The sequence below is a fragment of the Rhodnius prolixus genome, unplaced genomic scaffold (genome assembly GCF_049639745.1).
Source record: "Rhodnius prolixus isolate KJV_2025 unplaced genomic scaffold, Rpr scaffold_2, whole genome shotgun sequence".
In the NCBI taxonomy this organism is placed as follows: domain Eukaryota; kingdom Metazoa; phylum Arthropoda; class Insecta; order Hemiptera; family Reduviidae; genus Rhodnius; species Rhodnius prolixus.
The window spans coordinates 49383184-49402094 of record NW_027411592.1 but is presented as its reverse complement, the minus strand read 5'-3'; the positions used below and the strand labels follow the sequence as shown (position 1 = coordinate 49402094).

General features: G+C 31.7%; 1 protein-coding gene and 1 long non-coding RNA gene across 10 annotated transcripts in view; one reads left to right on the top strand and one right to left on the bottom strand.

Moving 5' to 3' along the window:
* LOC141449860 (frequenin-2) overlaps positions 1–18911 on the top strand; it is a 242879-nt gene that overhangs the window by 147266 nt on the left and 76702 nt on the right. For all 7 annotated transcript variants that reach the window (XM_074119740.1, XM_074119739.1, XM_074119738.1 and 4 more), the window contains 2 exons: positions 9292–9340; positions 13214–13303. In XM_074119740.1, coding sequence (XP_073975841.1) covers positions 9292–9340; positions 13214–13303 — 139 coding nt within the window. The remainder of the gene's footprint in view (positions 1–9291; positions 9341–13213; positions 13304–18911) is intronic.
* The window catches only part of LOC141449866 (uncharacterized), a 32802-nt gene continuing 22017 nt past the window's right edge, over positions 8127–18911 (bottom strand). The window contains exons 4-6 of one of the 3 annotated variants that reach the window (XR_012455745.1): positions 17345–17884; positions 11696–11792; positions 8127–9392 (exon numbers count right to left, since the gene is read on the bottom strand). This is a non-coding gene — a long non-coding RNA (uncharacterized lncRNA). Of the gene's footprint in view, positions 9393–11205; positions 11463–11695; positions 11793–17344; positions 17885–18911 lie in introns of those variants that run through there. The other 2 variants (XR_012455744.1, XR_012455746.1) reach the window with 2 other exon arrangements.

Genomic DNA, 18911 nt, shown 5'->3' with positions numbered 1-18911 from the left:
TTTGGCGGGCGGTCCCTTTTTGCCCGTGCACTGACCGCGGCACTAACGTCTGACTGGCACCACTAGTTATAATTTTTATAATTAAAAATTATATTTTTTTCTTCTGTTATCACATCACAGTATCCTCTTTCAAAAATCTGTTCACTGAATCTAAGGTCACTTTTCGTCAGATTTGGAGAAAACTCAAGATTCTTAACATAGATTCATAGTTCCAAACAAAGATCCATTTTTTTAGGACCAGTTTTCTTCAGTTCTTACGTAGTTTTTAGTTTAACCTGAAATAATAACTATTCACTTTGAACTACTTTTAGAATCCCCCTCGTTAATAGCATCCCCAAATAGATGAAGAAACAGAAAATGATATGAACTTTCGCGTTAAAAAAGATTGGCCCAGTTAAACTTGATCCCAAACTTAATATCGGCTAAAATATGTTTCAACATTTCAGATGAAATTATATAACTTGAGTACAGTAAATTTAGGGAAGAACTCTACAACTTTTACTTGAGAACTGTGACCGGAAAGAAACAGAATGAACTAAAGTAAGCAAATTTTATTTCTAAAAATGGATAATTTAAAAGGAAATACTGTATTTCCTTCCATTTATGGTTTTATTTCCTTTAAAAAATAAATTTTAACTTAGTAATAATCGCTTAAAGTAATCATTTTATATTAACGGAAATGCATGATCAGATATTTATTTCAATTTGATACTTAACGGAAGTTTAGTGGGAAAGAAAATCCTTTTTAGGTATTTTTAATTTTTGTTGGTGTCCGCTGATGTGATTCAATTATTTACAATATCCGAAATTATGTTTTTGAGATAATGCTTACCAAAACGTGCTAAGTGAATGAATATTTTTTCCTAGATGATTTAGATTATTAATATTTGAGTCCATTGGTGTTGGAAGTAGACAATGTGATACCAACCATTTTAAAGGTTTCTAGATACTGAACTGTTTCGGGCTTTATTCCGGACTCGAACCCGGCCCACGGACGGGTGTGGCTTGCGCAATAGTTATCTCAATAGTAAGAACTGTTATGTACATTATTTCAGCATATCATGTTTATTCAAATAAATACTATATGCTGCGGTTTATGTAAAAGGGTCTTTAGTGGATAAAAAATACATGTAAATGTAAAAGTAGTGACGAATTGTCGTCAGAGTATTTAATTCAGAAATAACTAGAATTAGTCAGCAGTTTTATATTAATTTCTCTTAACTTGAAATGGGAAATTATTCAATCGTTTTAAATTCATTTTTCTCGATTTTCGTCTTCAGCTTCAATGATGCATGTTGTTTTGAGCTGAGACATTCATAATCACCTTACAATCAACATTAATCACTAAGTAAGAAGAATTATACTAATGAAATAAATCATATCACTATTTTAGAGGAAATAGTTATCAGACAGAATTGTTTACAGGGTTCCGTTGAAATACCAGTAATAGGTAAATAGGTTCATACTAACCAGAGAATTACATCGTAATTGTGTTACACATATACAGACTTAAATCATATAAGTATGTACATGGTAAGCGGATTTCTGAGTGTGTTTCCTGTTCTGGTAGAAGAGCCCATTGTTCTCATGTTCTTATTGTGTAATTCAATTTTGTGATTATTGAGGTTAGATGGGTCGGTGGTCTGTGGTTCTTCTTCTATTCACCAACCCAAGTTCTCTCTGGACAAACCTAGAGATGATATTTAACTAGAATCAATTTTCTTAGTGAGTACTATTCAAAATTTTTGAATGAACAAATAATGTTTTTTGGAAACAAAAACAAAAAGTATACAACACAAAATAAATGACAAAAGTTGTTGATAAGTATTACATAGCATGAGAAAATCTGTTAATGGTATTTCCTTTGTTTTAGAAGTAGAAACCTCCGATCGAACCTTAGGAAAAAGGTCTGTATATACATATACAGAAATATAAAGTGTCGACCGAAAGAAATGAAGGCAAGAGGAGAGGATTTGTTCAAAGGGAAAGTTCCGAAGGTTCATGTGGCACTTTGTGTAACACTGCTTCTACGTATTCCAGCTCTGACAACCGGATCCATATGTATATATTCACATGATATACATTTTTTTCCTTTCTCTCTCTTAGTGGAATATTTTGTCGAGCTATGGGGAGTGGCTGAGTATTTTTATTTTATTTATATGTTTATTTTTTTTTACTATATATATGCAATATCTCGTCGACATATATATATAATGTGTATTTGAATGCAATAAGGTACCTGCCTTGTAACCAGATGGCTAAAGATGGATTTATACAGGACAGTGAGCTGTGATCAGACATGACCTTTACATACAGCTTTACACTCCTTCATTGTTATTTTGCTCTCTGCTTTTGGAAGTATTGTATTCGGACAGATTGTTTTATTCTAATCGGAAATTGTCATTTTGAAATTTCTTCTTGAGTTCGAAAATGTGGTTTTTAGAAATTGGGCTCTCTCTCCCTGTGCTCGTATGGGTGAGTGGAGAAAAAAAAGTATTAATTTATAAAACGAAGTACATTGTTTAAACAAATATACTAAATTAAATAATAAAAAGCACAAAGAATTTTAACTTCTCTTTTGTAATCAATAAATAAATAGTAAATTCTCAGTTACTTTTTTTCAATTAAATAAATTCTAATTATGATAAAGATAAATGCAGAACACATGGTCAATGACCATCAGAAGTCTAAGCACCTTGAACTTCACATAAAATCCATAAAAATAAAATTAAGGTATATGGGAATATAAAGCCTGAACTATGACCTATCAATCTGAACTTGCGAGGGAAAAGTATAATTACTTGTAGTAAGTGAAAAATTGAAATTAGTGTTAACATTGTATAGAACTTTAAATTCAGCTGATTATTTAAAATTAAAACAAAGCTGTCTTATTAAACAAGTTATATTAGCCAAGTTAGAGAAATACTTTATAATTAGTACTGTAAATTAACGCATTAATAGAAATACTACTAAATGTCAGCGCCATCTACAATTAGAGAGAGATAATTATTATGAGCATCCAGATAAACCTTTCCATTGTCTGTTTATATATCAAACTAGTATTTGGCAGATTAAACATTTCTCTTGCCACTTGATACCTCTTTCATTAGGCTCTAGCTAGCATTACATTATTTTCTTCAGTAATTCAGTTAAAAAAAAAAAAAAGAAGCCCAGTATTCAAACGATTTTCTCTCATCACAATTTGGTTAACTTTTCTTATTACTCAAGATTTCTAAAACATAACAATCGCTAAAAACAAAAAATCTATTCAGAATATTTAACTCTGTTGGTCAACCAGTTTTCTTAAACTTGGGAATATTGATATATTTTGTTGTGAGAGAGTACTGAGGTTTTCCTCAGCTAAATATTTTTATTTTCAGATTCCAACTAGATCAATCCCAAATATACTGTTCTCTCAACAGTGGAGGCTTTTATGGATGCTAACAATCCACTTTTCCTTGGGTCTGCCCTTTCTTCTTCTTTCTTCGGCTTCACAGTCTAGGATATCCTTAGCCATTCTTCCATTCTTTTTATATGTCCTTACCACCTAAGTTTCTTTTACTCCACCTAGCATTAGCATATTTTTTTTGAAATGTCCATTTTTTTTGTTTCTTCTTCTTCGTTCACTACTATTTTAAGCCTAGATATACGTACTATCCTTCTCCAGTAATCCATTTCGGTGGGCAGAAGCTTTTTCCTTATAGCCAGGATTCAAGATCCAAGTCTCAGCAGTACATACTTTAAAGTATACTGTGTACCAAGCTACTATAACATTAATCTAATAAAATCCCTTCTAGTATTTTAAAGGTAATCAGACAGAACATGACACAGAAAAGGCATTGTAAAGGGAAGTTTAACCCGTTCTCTCCCAGAACTACCTTAACAATGATTTTCTCAGAGAATTGTTTTAAATAAAATGTGTACATCCACGTTGTACAATGAGCGAAGTCCAAGTTATTATGCTGCCTTACCTAATATATATATTTTAATCCAATAACGAGGTTGCAAACTCTTCCATAGTTATGTTCTCTGCCAAGTTTTTAAGAAAAGGATGGGAGTTGCCAAGAAAATTGAAAAGTCCATTCAATAGAATGAGGCACTTCTGATTGCCCGATTTAAACCGAAATTCATTCTCTGGTGACCCAAGGTTGAAATATCAAATTTGAACCTTCCACAATTTTTGTTTTTTATAATCAATAAACTCTTATTCTTACTCGAGGGGCAACATTTATGGTAAAAGAAAGAAAAACAAACCAACAAGTGATAAATCTTTGCCCTAAACGTTAGTTAGTTAACCATTCATGTTAACCATTTTGAAACAAATTATTTTGGATATTTTGGAGAAGATAAAACATAAATAATTAAAACTTACACAACTACTTTTCCTTTAAGATGTTCAATAAATATTTTGATAATACTAACGAAATAAAAACAATGATGCAACAAAGTTTTCTCTAATGTGTGATGCTGTTTGCTTTGATGACAGACAAAAACCATGTTAGCAAAAGTAAATATTTACTTCAAAACAAACAGTTTGAATAAACAGGTAGTGTACTCTACTTACTATTACATCCTTTACCTTTTGTTAATTTAATTTTACTCGGTAAATTTCTTGGAAGCAAGTAAAATATTAAAGTAGATTATGTACATGCTTTTACAGTACATTAGCATAATATTAGCAAACAGGAAATAATGTTTCAAAGGTAATTAAATTATTTCATAAAATGCAACGTTAAAAGATAAAAACCTTGCAGTCCTTCAAAGGAAGAACCAACGACGATTAATCAGTATCACTTAGGGAGATTTTGATCTAGTAAAGATAGTAATAAATTCATTCGAAGAAAAATCCTCCAACGGATAAACGGAACCAGTTACTAAAATAATTATTAGTAGAAGACTTTTGCTGGGAAAGGCAGCCAAATAGGCAAACATTGAGGTACCCATCTTAGAGGTGGGACGAATAGAGAGAAGAGCAGATGGAATTAAAGGTCTCTAGGGTTATGAAATAGAAATAGAAATAGAAAAGAAATTTATTATTCTGGGACAATTGTCCCCTAAGAATAAATACAGGAACAAATAGAGGCCTTAACAGTTTGGCCTGTGATTAAACAGAAAATAAATAAATAAATAAATAAGTATTTACAAAAGTGAAAATATAATAAGTGAAAATGAAAGTAAAAATAAAATAATAAAACAGCAGAAATTAAGGAAATAAATTAAAACAATTAGAATTTCGGAGGAAGCTGAATAGAAAGTAGATAACGGATACGAATTAAGAGAAGAATTGGATACGGTTTAAGTTCCCAAAAAAGGGTCGTAAGTTAACAAGCAAAAAGAAGAAAATTAACCTTTTCAGCCGTGTTTGCCTTTGACCCAAACTTGACTCGTACAGGTTAAATAATGATATGCACACTGCACAGGTCTTTGCTAAGTACAAACAACTGAGTGGGTATAGGCATGAGCTTGTTTTACTATACCAGTCTGGCTGTAACCAACGGGGTTCAATGGCGAAGATGAGAACTCGCAGCACAATTCAAAGGCTTGCTTGCTTGAGCGTGACAGAAGCAATCACTGCGGGCTTGTGACTAACCTGAATATACCACTAATTCTACATCTGAAGTTATCCCAGACAAACGGCAGTGGCTGGTGCAAGCCCCCAACTGCTTTTTTGGATACTGTGGTGGATATCAAAAAGCTTTTCAGGGAAACTGCAAGCGGAACCGTAGTTTCAGGACTTGTGTCTATTCTGGCTCTAATAGAATAGCTCCTAAATATAGCTTCATGAAGCCTTCAATGTTGAAAGAGAGGCTGGGAAGCGTGGTCCATCGAATCGTCTGTGTCAGGCGACTTTGAGTGATACCCTGACTGCTTCTTTACTAAGGAAGAGAGTGGAAATCATGGTATTCGTGACCATTCTACGTAAGTCTACCACTGGTAGCCACAGACTCTCAGTTTAACTCAGTTACTCAGGATATTTTTGTTGTTGTTGTTATATATTATATATTTGTTATATGTATATATATTTTGGGAACCCGAAATTGAAATTTGATTGCAATACCCAATAAAAGAGTTGAAAGTAAATTGATTAAAGAAATTAAATTTGATTAAGGCGAAAATATTTACTAACGTCAATGAAGACAAAATTATAAGATTTATGTACAGAACTGAGATCAATATTATCGTTTTAGTTTAACTAGTCTATCCATGGAACCAACGAGTGGGATGTAAATGCATCAGGGATTCCATTTAATTTCATGCGCAGTGAATACTGTGGAGGTCTGCTTTTAATTTAATTATTTGTGCAGAATTTGGGTCTAATTTTAGGAAAAGCAACTGTATAATTCTAAATCGTTGAACAAAATTTATCCTGAATAATTATTCATTAATAAAATTTTAATTTTATTCAAGTTTAATTAATTAAATGCTCAATTTTTTTTATTTATTTATTCAAGAATTATTTAATTTATTTTGATTATTTGTGTCATTTAAGAGTCAATTTATGTTCAAGAACTAAAATAGTTTATCCAAGAATAAATACTAATTCATTGAGATTAAATTTATTCCCAAAAATTGGGGGTTTTTATTGATGTTTAACGATTTTAATACGTATTTCGTGCGTTTTATTGAGGAATATGACACACTTTATTTGAATGTTTAGCTTTCACAATTATGGATTACGATCCATTATGATTAAAATAGGTAAATAAATGGTTAATATGTCTTTGTAAATTTGTTTAATAAAAATAAATGGCTTTAATCATCTTTATACCCCATATCCCTTAATGCCAATTCTAACTTACCAACTTAAAATGAATGTGAAAAATGGAATGTGTTTGTGATTTCGTGAAACGCTCGTTTCGTGAAGGATATCCTTTTATTCCTGTTCAGGACTAATACAAAAGCAATCAGTTGTGTACAATTATGCTGTTGATGCAATTTTGTTGTTAACTCTAATAAAGACCGTCTTTTTCGTTAATTGAAGAATGAATAACGTGTAATTAAATGAAAATAAATTCAAACATTATTTGAATAACGCTCAACTGTGATTATATGCGTTGAACTTGTTTTAAGCCTTTAAATAACATTAGAATTCTAATTTATTACTATGATTGAAGTTTGTAAGTCTGGAGTTTTCTACTCTAACTTAATGACTACCAGATAGTAATCTTCATTTGTAATTGCTCCTGAAAGTAATGCAGTCTTCACATTTATGAATGTGTTTTCTTACAGTTTAGTCTAGCTTAGTGTCTCAACTTGCCTGAAAATAGAGAGATAACGTTCATTAAGAAAAGCATATTTTCTTAAAAACTAATAAAATTATCATCTAAAAGTTAAGAACATTGTTTCTAAAATGCTACCGTTTTAGAATCTGTAATAAACATAGGATTAGTATTTGTATAGAAGCACGGTTTAGGGAGTATTATATAGCCAGTATAACCGCATACATTAAAGTAGCACTTAGGCCTTATACAGCCTGTACTGGCTACAATGTTATGGCTTAACTAATTCTTCCTCAGAGTGCTGGTTTTCACCTAAATTTCAGCTTTATCTCAATCTGTTAAACAACAATTTTATTATTATTTTAGTTTTTCTCATACCCCTAGAAATAGAAATATAGCCTGTTGAAATCAGTATTGAGCTTTTACCTGATCTAAGAAACACAGAGTAACGGAGTACGAAAATGAGGTACTTGTAATATGTCTTGAAATCGCAATCTTCCACTTTGGTATTTGATTTAAGTGCTAGCGTGAGTGTGGTAATAAGATGTACGGAGAAAATTAGGCAGCTAAACTGAATTTTTGCTGTTACGAACTGCAGGAAGTGGTTACATTTTATTTTATTTTATTTTTTAAATCAAACTTGGTGTATTGATTGTATTCTTGCAGCTCTATAAAGTTTCTTCGTAAAATTCTGAGGTTTTAGTACAGATATTTAACTTTCATTTGAAAAATTATAGAACTTGTTTTTAATATTTATACATGAGAGGGTCTAATGAGTTGTCAAAATTCCGAGTTGGCAGAGTATCTTACAGCTAAAGCGACAAAAACTTTTTTTTAAATAATTTTTCACAAAGTTGCCAGAAGAATTGGGGAATCAACAAAGTTGGTACAATTTTGTTTTCTTTATTTTTATAATTTTTGCAGTAGTTACATTGTACCGGATGTTATATGTCCACTTCTTTTAAGCTCCTTTGAAATACATTTCACCAAAAAAAGAAGCCTCTAATTTAAAGTATAACATAATTTAGTTTGTCCAATTTTTCTACTGTAGTGCAATTAAATCTAAAAAGTTTTCATTTCGCTGTACTTCTTACAAATTTTATAAAGAAGGAGCTTTCATTAGTAACATTACCGTCATCCTACTGTAGTAACATAAAATGAAATTCCAAATGATGACAAACTTAATGATAACGTATGAGCTTTAATCAAATTTTCGCACAACGCTGAACACCAGTGCTTTTATGATAATTAAAATAGACCCTCCTCCTTTTGGTAATTCCAGGCTCTTTGATCGTACCAGGGTTGGTGTACTTCAGAATATATCATTGAATTTATTTCAGGGAAAAAATATGGAACAACTTACACTCAAAAATTTGCCCTTTGAATTGAAAACTGTTTCAAACCTTTGATTTTTTTTTTCAAGGTGATATTATTCAACCTTCGATGAAGGTTCTAATTCCTGCAAAAATCCATTTTTTGACTGAACTGAATTCCATGTTGTACATGACTTGGGTGTATTTGTTTTCAATGTATTCATTTTTATAGTAAATATAGTAATAATATTATTATCATTCTGAATTCTATGAAAGCTTGAAATTAAATAAAATCTACGGAACTTGGCCAAATAAGACAATTTCCTCATTTAATAATTCGAGGAAAGTACTTCTTGCAGCAATTCGTTGAGGAATTAAAAGTTTTTTGTCTTAAAGTTTTATTTAATAAAAATTTATAAAAAGAATAATGACCAAAATTGTTTAGCCTTAATAAAGTTTTCCTCTTCCAGAAGCGTATCATTACTTTATTTATTTAATGCTTAAATTTACTGTATTAAGTATTGAAATCAAGCTGAACATTTAGTAGGATTGATTAGGTGTGTAGATATCTCGGATTATTGGTCAATTAATTATTTAAATGTACCAACAGAATGCGTTAATAATTCCAGCTTTAAATAATTAAACTAATCTTGTATGAATGTATGATGGCGTTACATCTACTAGTTAACTGCCCTATTGTAACTATCAGTTATGCTCCAAATGATACACTAATGGTCATATTTCGTTTATGTTCGCAGGCACAAAGGTTTCCTGAAGGATTGTCCCAATGGTCTGCTAACAGAAGAAGTAAGTACCTTTTATATGCTCCACTACTTCATGCTTAAGCTGGTTCACTAGTCTGAAAACGAAGGAATCCTTAATTATCATTTTTTAGTAGTTGTTCAGCACAAAGCTTCTGCTATAATACTTTAGATTAGACTAGGGCGGCCTCAAGGCCTACGCCACTGCGCCCCTTTTGGATCTATCGTGGTTCCCCTCACTTTAAAGCTCACCCTCCAGACCTGTCCTTTTAATCAGACTCTTAATGCTGGAGAGTGGCTCTTGAGTAAAGCTCACAGGCCTTGGTTTTTCCTCCCCAAGAAGTAACATCCTTAGCCACACGAGTCCCTCACACTGACACAACACGTGCAGTGCCGTTTCCTCCTCTTCCTGAAAGAACCTAAAGAAGCTATCATCTGCCAGGCCCACGCGATGCATGTGTTTTCTGAGTCTGCAGTGGCCAGTTAATAGGCCCTACAATACTTTACTGACTTTATATTCACCAAGTGTTTCTCATACTTCCTTTTTTAATATTATTAGCTCTCAATATTAATAATTATGTACAAAACAAAGCATAGATTTTATCTACTCGCTACCTGCAACCTAAAATATTAAAACTTCATACAAACATTAATAAAAGTGACAATGTTTGGGCATGAACAATATGTAATCTCCGTGAAAAATATTTCTCCAAACCATTTATGTCAGAAAATAGAAAAATATGGGTAACGTTTTCATTGTCAATATAATACTATCAGCTATAATGAATTCATTAAACATACACTTATTTAGATCATCCCTAACCCTACAATTAATTACTAGATCCTTCAAGAGTTGCTTTCAGAAGCAAAATGAAGTTGATTAAGAGAATAAATTTGGCCTCAGTCCAGAGTGAATAGGTCCAGGCTTGGTTTACAAGTAAAAGGACCCTAACTAACTTAATTTTAATATAAGTCTGACATTAATAGCCCCTTAAATGGAAAGTACAACCTCCAAACTAAGTAACTGGCAATCTGCATTAGTCTTATCTGATTAGAGGCTGCATTAAATTTCCTTCTAAATCGTGTAGCAGTGGAGAAAACTTAAAGCGAGACTTTACAGGTTTAGCAGACTCAAAAAACGATAATACTTCCTCGGCACCGGAAGAAAACTACTTGAATAATTTGATTGTCTCGTTATGAACTCTCTCGACTCTAGCAGCAATTCCCTTTACGTTCTCTTACATTGTTTTTCCTATCAAAATGTGTAGTCTAGAGCACCTCTTAATGAATTCATTGAAGACAGAAGTTCCTTCAAAGAGAATATCTAAGGTCAGCTAACTGGATAAGAATCTATGACAAAAATCTTGTTGGCGACTCCACAGTGCACAATCTCTCATTTATATCTTTCCTTTTAGTAAATTATAAAAGTAATGAATGCAGATAATTATAATACCATCTACTTACAGAATTTCCTGAAACAGTTAAAAACTCCTTACATTGTTCCTAATGAAACATACTAGGAAATAATTGCAAAAGCTAGAGAAAACAAATTCTGCGGCAGTGTTGGAAAAACAGTGGGTCACATTAAAAATAAAATTTTACTGGTGATACAGAAATATATCGTTTGCAATTTCTAATTAAACTTATTAAATTCCCCATTTTACCTGAACAGTTTATTTTATTAAAAAAAATGTGAACTAGGAGTATAAACTGTAAAATTAAGTGAACCTTAATTAAGTTCTTTCCCAGATAAATTACATAAAATTCTCCAAGGAATGCAATATGTTTTTAGGGCATGTTTTATTCTATATTTATAAGGCATGATCTTATATGTTGTTTATAAATTTACTTTAACTTTTAAATTTAACCATTTTCATTTATAAAACAAATTAAAACAAAAATATCCTTTCTTTTCCTTCTTTTTATTTTAAAAGAACTTTACAGAACACTGTGACCTTTTTAGATCACAATTATATCCCACTTATTAGCGCAAGTTAGAACCCTACATCACCTTAAGCCCTCCTAAACCTGGTAAATAGTTGGGATATGTAATCGAGTTCCATCTATCATCTCATGGAAACTGCAAAATGTTTGCCTGCTTCAGTCAATGGAAGGTTGACTCAGAGCTTTGCTCTTAGCTGAGTGATTCTCGTAGAGAACTCTATCGCCTATCCAAAAATTCGTATAATTTTTTCTTAGAAAATAGGTTTATGCTAATAAGGATATGTTTAAATAAGGATATAATAAATAACGGAGCAGAAAAACACAAAACAAGATTTACATCCAGACTACGCAAAAACTTTATATAGTAATTGGCAATTATGTTACATTCTACATTCAGAGAATTGGATGTATTTATTGTGTAATTGGACAACCGTAATATGAAAATAAAAATATATACCTCTATAATATTTAGCATTCTCCTTAACTGTATCCTAGCAACAGCACAATGTATTTTCAACCAAGTGTCCTCTTCCGTTTAAGTATAAAGTACGGCTCTACAACATTGATAATGGTAAAGTGTATTAATAACACCAGCTAGAACTCAAATTTTGAATAACGTTAGTTCAAAACAATACACATTCACGCATAGACATTAGATGTTTAATTACAAAACTGAGTTATTAATTTTTTCTTTAAATGACTTAATAACTAAGTTAATATAAATCTATCCTGTTTAGTTGATACATCTTCCTAGGGAAATGATTTGAGAAGGCATAATTTAGATTTTTCACCCAAGAAATGAGAAAACAGTCTTATTTACAATCATATTTTAACTTTAGGTAGACAATACTGTCTTACAATTACCGAAACCACGCAATTTATCTAATATTTAATATTGCATGAATCTTTTTTGTTCAATTCAGATTGTATTTCCATGCAAAGAAAGTAAACATCCAAATAAAAATTAAAACTGTTGGAATTTTATTTAAATATTAGCGAATTCATTTTAATATAATTATTAAATGTCACCTGAATATTTTGTGTTTCACTAGACTGCTAGGGTATAACGTTAAAATCCATGATAAAACAGTCTAAAACGTACCACAAACCGATGCTAGAGTGTAGTCTGAAGTACGTTTCTAACAGTTTAAATCACAGATAACACACTAAAATAGATGAGTTCAAGTCCTTTGAACTTACCACCTCTCCTGGCTGTCTACTTAGCGTAGATTATTAATACGTCCCTCAGACTGAGTGCTCAGGACATCCTTATAAAGTAACATTCCTGGTTTTTCTAGCTTTCATTTTTTGAATTCAACTCCCGGTGGTGGGAGAAACAGCTAAACCTCTTATTGTCTACCATGTAAACTACTTAATAAACATTATTATTAGATTAAATTCGCATTAATGGACAATAATTTTTATTTTTTGAAGCCAGGTTTGTTGGTTATAATGTCATCAAAACTCAGTTTTCCCATTTCATCATATGTTTCTTTAAGAATGTGCCCATCAAAGGCTACTTTGATTTGTAGATGAGCTAAATAAGAAAAGAGTGAGGATATACATATATCCGTACCGAAACTTGAAATCAGAAAAAGACTAATTCTTAATTCCTATAAACAAGATTTAGAACACATAAAAAGAAAAAGCAACAAATATATGTTGATTATAACTTTGTAATAGCTGGTTTCTAAAGTATATTTGATTTAATTGCTATTTAAAGTAGTTTTAATTTACAATATAATATTCATACAATACAAGAATTTTAGTTAACTTGGACACATTCTATTGGCCATCTCTAGAAACATTTTCTGTATAATAAACATACGCATGCTAGTTTCTCTAAAAATTGATATTATAATCTATTTAAATCGAAGATATTGTAAAGCTAAAACTTGGTCCAATCGTTCGTGCACCAATTTTAGTTTATTCTTAAAACGCACTAACCTAACAATGATTTCTTTGTTCATTTCAGGGCTTCATTAAGATCTACCGGCAGTTTTTTCCTCAAGGGGACCCAACGAAATTCGCATCACTAGTGTTCAGAGTTTTTGATGAAAACAACGTAAGTAACAAATAAATTTTTTTAACTTGGTGTTTTTACATTATCAAGATTTGCTTTTTGTTATTCTTGCTTCCAAAGTGTGCTGTATTACTTTTAGAAACTTTTTGTGCTGAACTTAATAAGATAGGAAGTTACTTAGGATGCGAACTTCTAATGAAAAAACCCTACTCAACTTTTAAAAACTTTCAACAAAGAAATGAAGATCAATGCATTTCGAGATAACAAAAGTGCACTTTAATCATTCAATCTATATAAACAGTGAATGCATTCTGCTATTAATCAAAGATTTTTAGGAGCTAAGTGTCAAAAATGTTGAGTGAACACTAATTCTGGCACTTTCGCTTAAAAATTAATAAATTTACTTTAATTTAATTAAAGAATTCCTCTACTTTATTTTATTTATTTTTTAGATAACCAACTTTTTAACGATCATTGTCTTTGTTTAAAGAATAATAATACGAAAGAATAATAAATTCGTACATTATTTGAAAAAGTAAGATATACTTCAAAAAATATTGAGGGTTTACTTTAAAGTTGCTGTTTTAAGTTTAATGTTTGGACCTGGCAGCCATTAAGTACACTGGTATACCTCACCAAACCAACAAGTTGAAGCTTGTGCCATTTTAATATAAAAAGGACCACCTAAACATAAATAAATATCAGAGGCCCCCATCTTGTCTATTTTTAGTTGATAAAAAGATGATGAATTCCTTTTATTTAGTCTTACTAATTTTTCTAGAATGGCAATTTCGACGACTAACCGTAGATCTAGTGACATATTCTGTGAACCATTCTGATCCAACAGTCTCCTGAACCTTCTCTAAATTCCTAGTACACACCTTGTGTGTGATCCATCGTAGAAAGAACTGTAAAAAGGAGGCTATAAAAAGGCATAAAGCTAGATTAACTCGCATTGAGCACTCAGCTTAATTTGGTCTTTTTCTAGCGGATCCTGAGTCCTGTAAGTGGAATCGCCGAGCAAGGAGAAACATCTCCCTTACTAGAAACCTAGTTTCAGCTACCACTTCAGGATATCATCAAAGTCACGATAATGAAGGCAAGAAGAGAGTAGCTGCTGACTTTCCAATCATTGTGTGGATTATTCTCCTTAAACTAAAGACAAATTTCGTACTTAGAGCTAAAATTTGATCTGAATCTTTATTCTTAGGAAAGCGTATTTTGATGGCCTAGTTAGTGAGTAAAAATTAATTACCCACATTTTCCAATACAATTACTCAGAAGTTGTAGTAGGAAATCAATGATTTAACTTATCTGGTGTAGATGCCATGAAGCTAGATCCATTCAAGATATGGATGAGAACTTTAATTACAGACCGTTATCAGCAAAACGTACGACCATAACTTAGTGCTGCTGAGAAGGTCAAATCCATTAGTTTCGATTGTGGGCTCTCGTTTTCCACTTACATGTGCGCACACATCTCCACCAGCTCCAAGGTGATAAATTTAACAGAAATTTATAGCAAATTACTTTGATTTCCAGAGTGTGAGATTTATAGTTTAGTTAATAAAGCAATTAAATGCTCAAATTATTGTAACTTTTGTGGGCAAGTTTACTTACTCCTTTCTAGAAGGAAGCATTGCTCTCAGGTATTTTGTGTTTTTTTTGGGGGGGGAAGAAATAAACGTTTGTGAGTCTCATGAGTTTGAATAATTGTTTTAAATTTTGGTGTATTGTGAAACAACCGTAACTCAAACCCTAAAAATCAGGAAGTTCTAATTTGTTATTTAAGTGTCATCAAGGATACGACAATTAAGTTTTGGCCTAATTCGTTTATCCGGGAAAATCGCTTCAATGAATCGATTTTTCTGTGTTAAACCTTTTTTTCTAAAATGGCTTTTACATCATTTAGTGATTGATTACATACGTGTAGGTTCAATAACATCTTATCTAAATATTACACCATGAAAATTTTCACTTCTAAGAACATTTCTAGGAGAGGACATTTCAGAAAACCTATTAACCAGAAATGTGATGCTAGGAGTCTAAACTAATAGTAAGTTTTGATTTAAACTATAGTCCTTACTTAGTTTGTGGCAATTAAAAGAAATATCACATCGTTAATTTCTGGCAATATTTCGTTTTGAATTTTTGCTATTACTAAAGTTTAAAACTCCTGTTCCTAAAGAGAATTTATGTTTAACTTTAGAAAACAAGTTTTTTTAAGACGTGAAAATTGCATTATCTGAGAAAATCAATCAAAAACTGTATTGAAAAAAATGAATGCGCTGGAGATGATGCATGGAAGAAAATTAATTTCACTCTGATATACGGTAGTAATATAAAATAAAAAATAATAAAAAAGTAGCGCAATATTGCTTAATGAATTTGTAATGGGTCGCATAACTGCGGGCTATCTCCTGCCTAAAATACGCAAGGGTATAAATATTTAATGGGCTATTTGTTGGTGTTTTGTTACGGTGTTTATTAAACAGGAGGCTACTATTTAATACCAGTGGTTAGCCGCAGGGGGTCCTGCTACCCTCCCAAACTGGACATCAGTTAAGAGTGGATTTTGTATCGAATTACTTACATGTAATTAGTTACGTATAAGTGTATGTTTTGTTTTACTTTGATTTTGATTCCTCTTGCAGAATGTATAATGTAAGCTTTAATTTATACATTTTAAGTGATTAATTGAATAACATTTCGTACAAAAAGGCTTTCTCTTACAGTAGTTTTTACAATTGTAACTAACGTTTTCTATCAATAATAGTAAGCGTGACTGGTGGAGATAAAAAAGGACTTAGAAACTGCTTTGAGTAAATAACCCGGGATAGATCTGTTATACTTTAAGGGTAAAGAATATCTGTCGATTTATATGATCGGAGGCGATAGAAGTATTGTAGTGGAATTGCCAATCTTGGGCTTACCTTGGTTATTGTTTTTAAAATACTCTATTCTCACGACACATACTGATTCTCTAGACATACTCACTTTAACCCATGTAGTGCTTTTTCTTGGCTTTTAAAATATTATGGGTAAAAGCTAATCTCATAATAATTTCTTTTTACTGCAGTGAATTAGTAATAAATCTTGAGAAATTAAAGCTGTTGCATATTATTTATGAGGTGTCTCAACTAACCGAATGTAGAACAGGCGTAATTACATCGTCGCCTGATATATTTATATTTTTAAAATATTTTACCCGTTGTATGTAATTATAATATTTTTGTTTATCGGTTTACAGTTGACATGAAGTCATTAAATATTTATTGCAGATATTTACATGAGTGTTAAAGTGAAGATGATAGTGTTAATGGATAATGAGTGAACCAACCTACTTAACATAGAATCGTTATAATCCTGCCCAAACTAAGTCTTCACCTCTCCTGAGAATTTTATTAATCTTTCGCCAAATTTTATGCGGAGAAAACAAAGATTTTTAATTTTGCAACAACCGTCAGTGACTATTCAATTATATGTTTAATATATTTACTAGTTCGTGACGGTTAAATATTAAGTATTAGTTAGATAATTGCAAAAAAATTAATCTAGTAATGATTTTTGAATCTTCGAAGCAGCGTCACTTGAATCTAGATTGGCTTTACATCTTTAAAGTATATCTTATTTCGTTTGGGCATAGAATTATTGGTTATTGATGGAAATCAAAGAAACCGAAATGTTCACGCTTGGTGTCCATTGTTAGTGAGAGAAGTTCTCCACTTTCCTTCGTCGGGTCTGCTAATTGCGCTTTTCTTTGCTCTTATTACAGGATTGATTGATTGACATTTGCTGCTCTTTTTGAACGTCAAGCACTCGTCTCTTACTGCTCAGCACTACCAAGCACCGCATCACTGAATATTTCTCTCATTTCTGCATTGATTTACTTTCTAATTAATTGTTCTTCGTTCATCCTCCTTATTCTGTTTATCAACTATTGTGTTTTGTTTTTTTTTAATTAAAAGCCTGTACATTCCTTTCTTCCAGACATTACTCTTTTGAAAAGACCCATTAGATCTGCATTCAAAATAATAATAATAATAATTTTTTGTTCGACCTTTTTGTTTAATATTATATTACCTGGAAATAGATGAGCTAGGACGTGTTGGCTTGGAGGGGAATGAAAACGGCAGATACTCTGGCGAAGAAAGGCACCAAACCTCCTGTTAGCGGGGTAGGCAATGGTTTGTTTTTCTGAGAGGAGTTCATGTGGAAGGAGGTCTGCAGATTTAAGCTCTCAATCAATCTTCCCAAGTCTGAAGAAGGAGACGTTTGTGTGGACCATTATAACCAGAACTAAGCTGATCTCGGCCAAAGTAAAAATAAATTCTACAAACTGAGGTATATTTCTTCACGGGCCATAGTCGATTCAGTGGGCATCAGATGAATCTGTAGGTCTGCTAAACGATTGTACCGGCAGTTTCTTTAGGGAGATAATGTAATTGCGTTGCAAGTCTCTATATACAAGCAAGATTAAACTTTAGGAAGAAGAACATATCCACCCAGGAACCCTCCTAGGATTTCTTGGCTATCTAGTTCTGGAAGGAAGGCTATAGGGACTCGCCTGGCCACCAGTAAAGGAGAAAATGATGTTCAAGTTCACAGTGTGCTGTTACATCCCTGGAAAAAATACAGAAATATATGTTTTGCGATTCCTGTTTACAAAAATGTTTTTAGCGTGTGGTGTTGGTGAACGTGTGAACAGAATATTGTTACCAATCTCATTTATTAAATAAATAATAAATTCGCCTTGTCTGAAAAGTAATAATAAATACCAGTAGCTTTAGAATTTTGAAGTTTAGAATTTACTTTCATTAATGTTTACTTTTATTTTTTATGTACTTTCTGTTAGAGATTCATTTTAGCGATATTACAAATTAGTTTATTTGATTCATGTATGAAGTCAAAGAAATAAAATTGAAAATGAAAAAGCGCGAATCCTTGCATAGCTTTGAGTGTATAAAAAAGGCAGGACATTTTATAGAAAGTTATTGAAATCACCGCCATATGGAAAGATTCATACATTCATCACAGACATGGATGGAATCGGCACATGTTCATTGAACTGAACAGTGATGAGCGGAAATAAATTCAGTCCGATTTCTAATATCTGCTCGTGCCATTTGTTGCTTGATGGCACATTTCGATGTACTTATATTTATTTCCTTTACCTGACATGCATTTTAAATTTGTTGTAAATAAGAAAACAGGTGACCTACATTTTCCTGTGTAACTATTCAATTTCCATGTAAATGAATAAATAAATATATGAAAGCTTACAATTTAGAGATAATTTTTATTCAATATTCTGCTATATATAAATTCTGCTTCAATTAATAATTCTATTAATGAATGTAAATTCGAATGTATAAATAGTTGATAAACAGTAATTAACTATTGTATCGGTGCCAGCCTTCAGAATGCAATCTATTTATTATTGAGCGTATAAATGACTTTGTATAGCAAAGGTCTTAATACTCAAAACCCATTACTTTTTAAACGTTACGCGTAATTGTTTTAAAGAAGAAATCGATACATTTACGGCACTGAACAGAACTTAAATTGATTGCCTGTGCTAATTGTTATGCTATCTTTAGTCTTACCAATTGAAAAATGTATAAAGTACCATAAAATAATCAAGTTTATA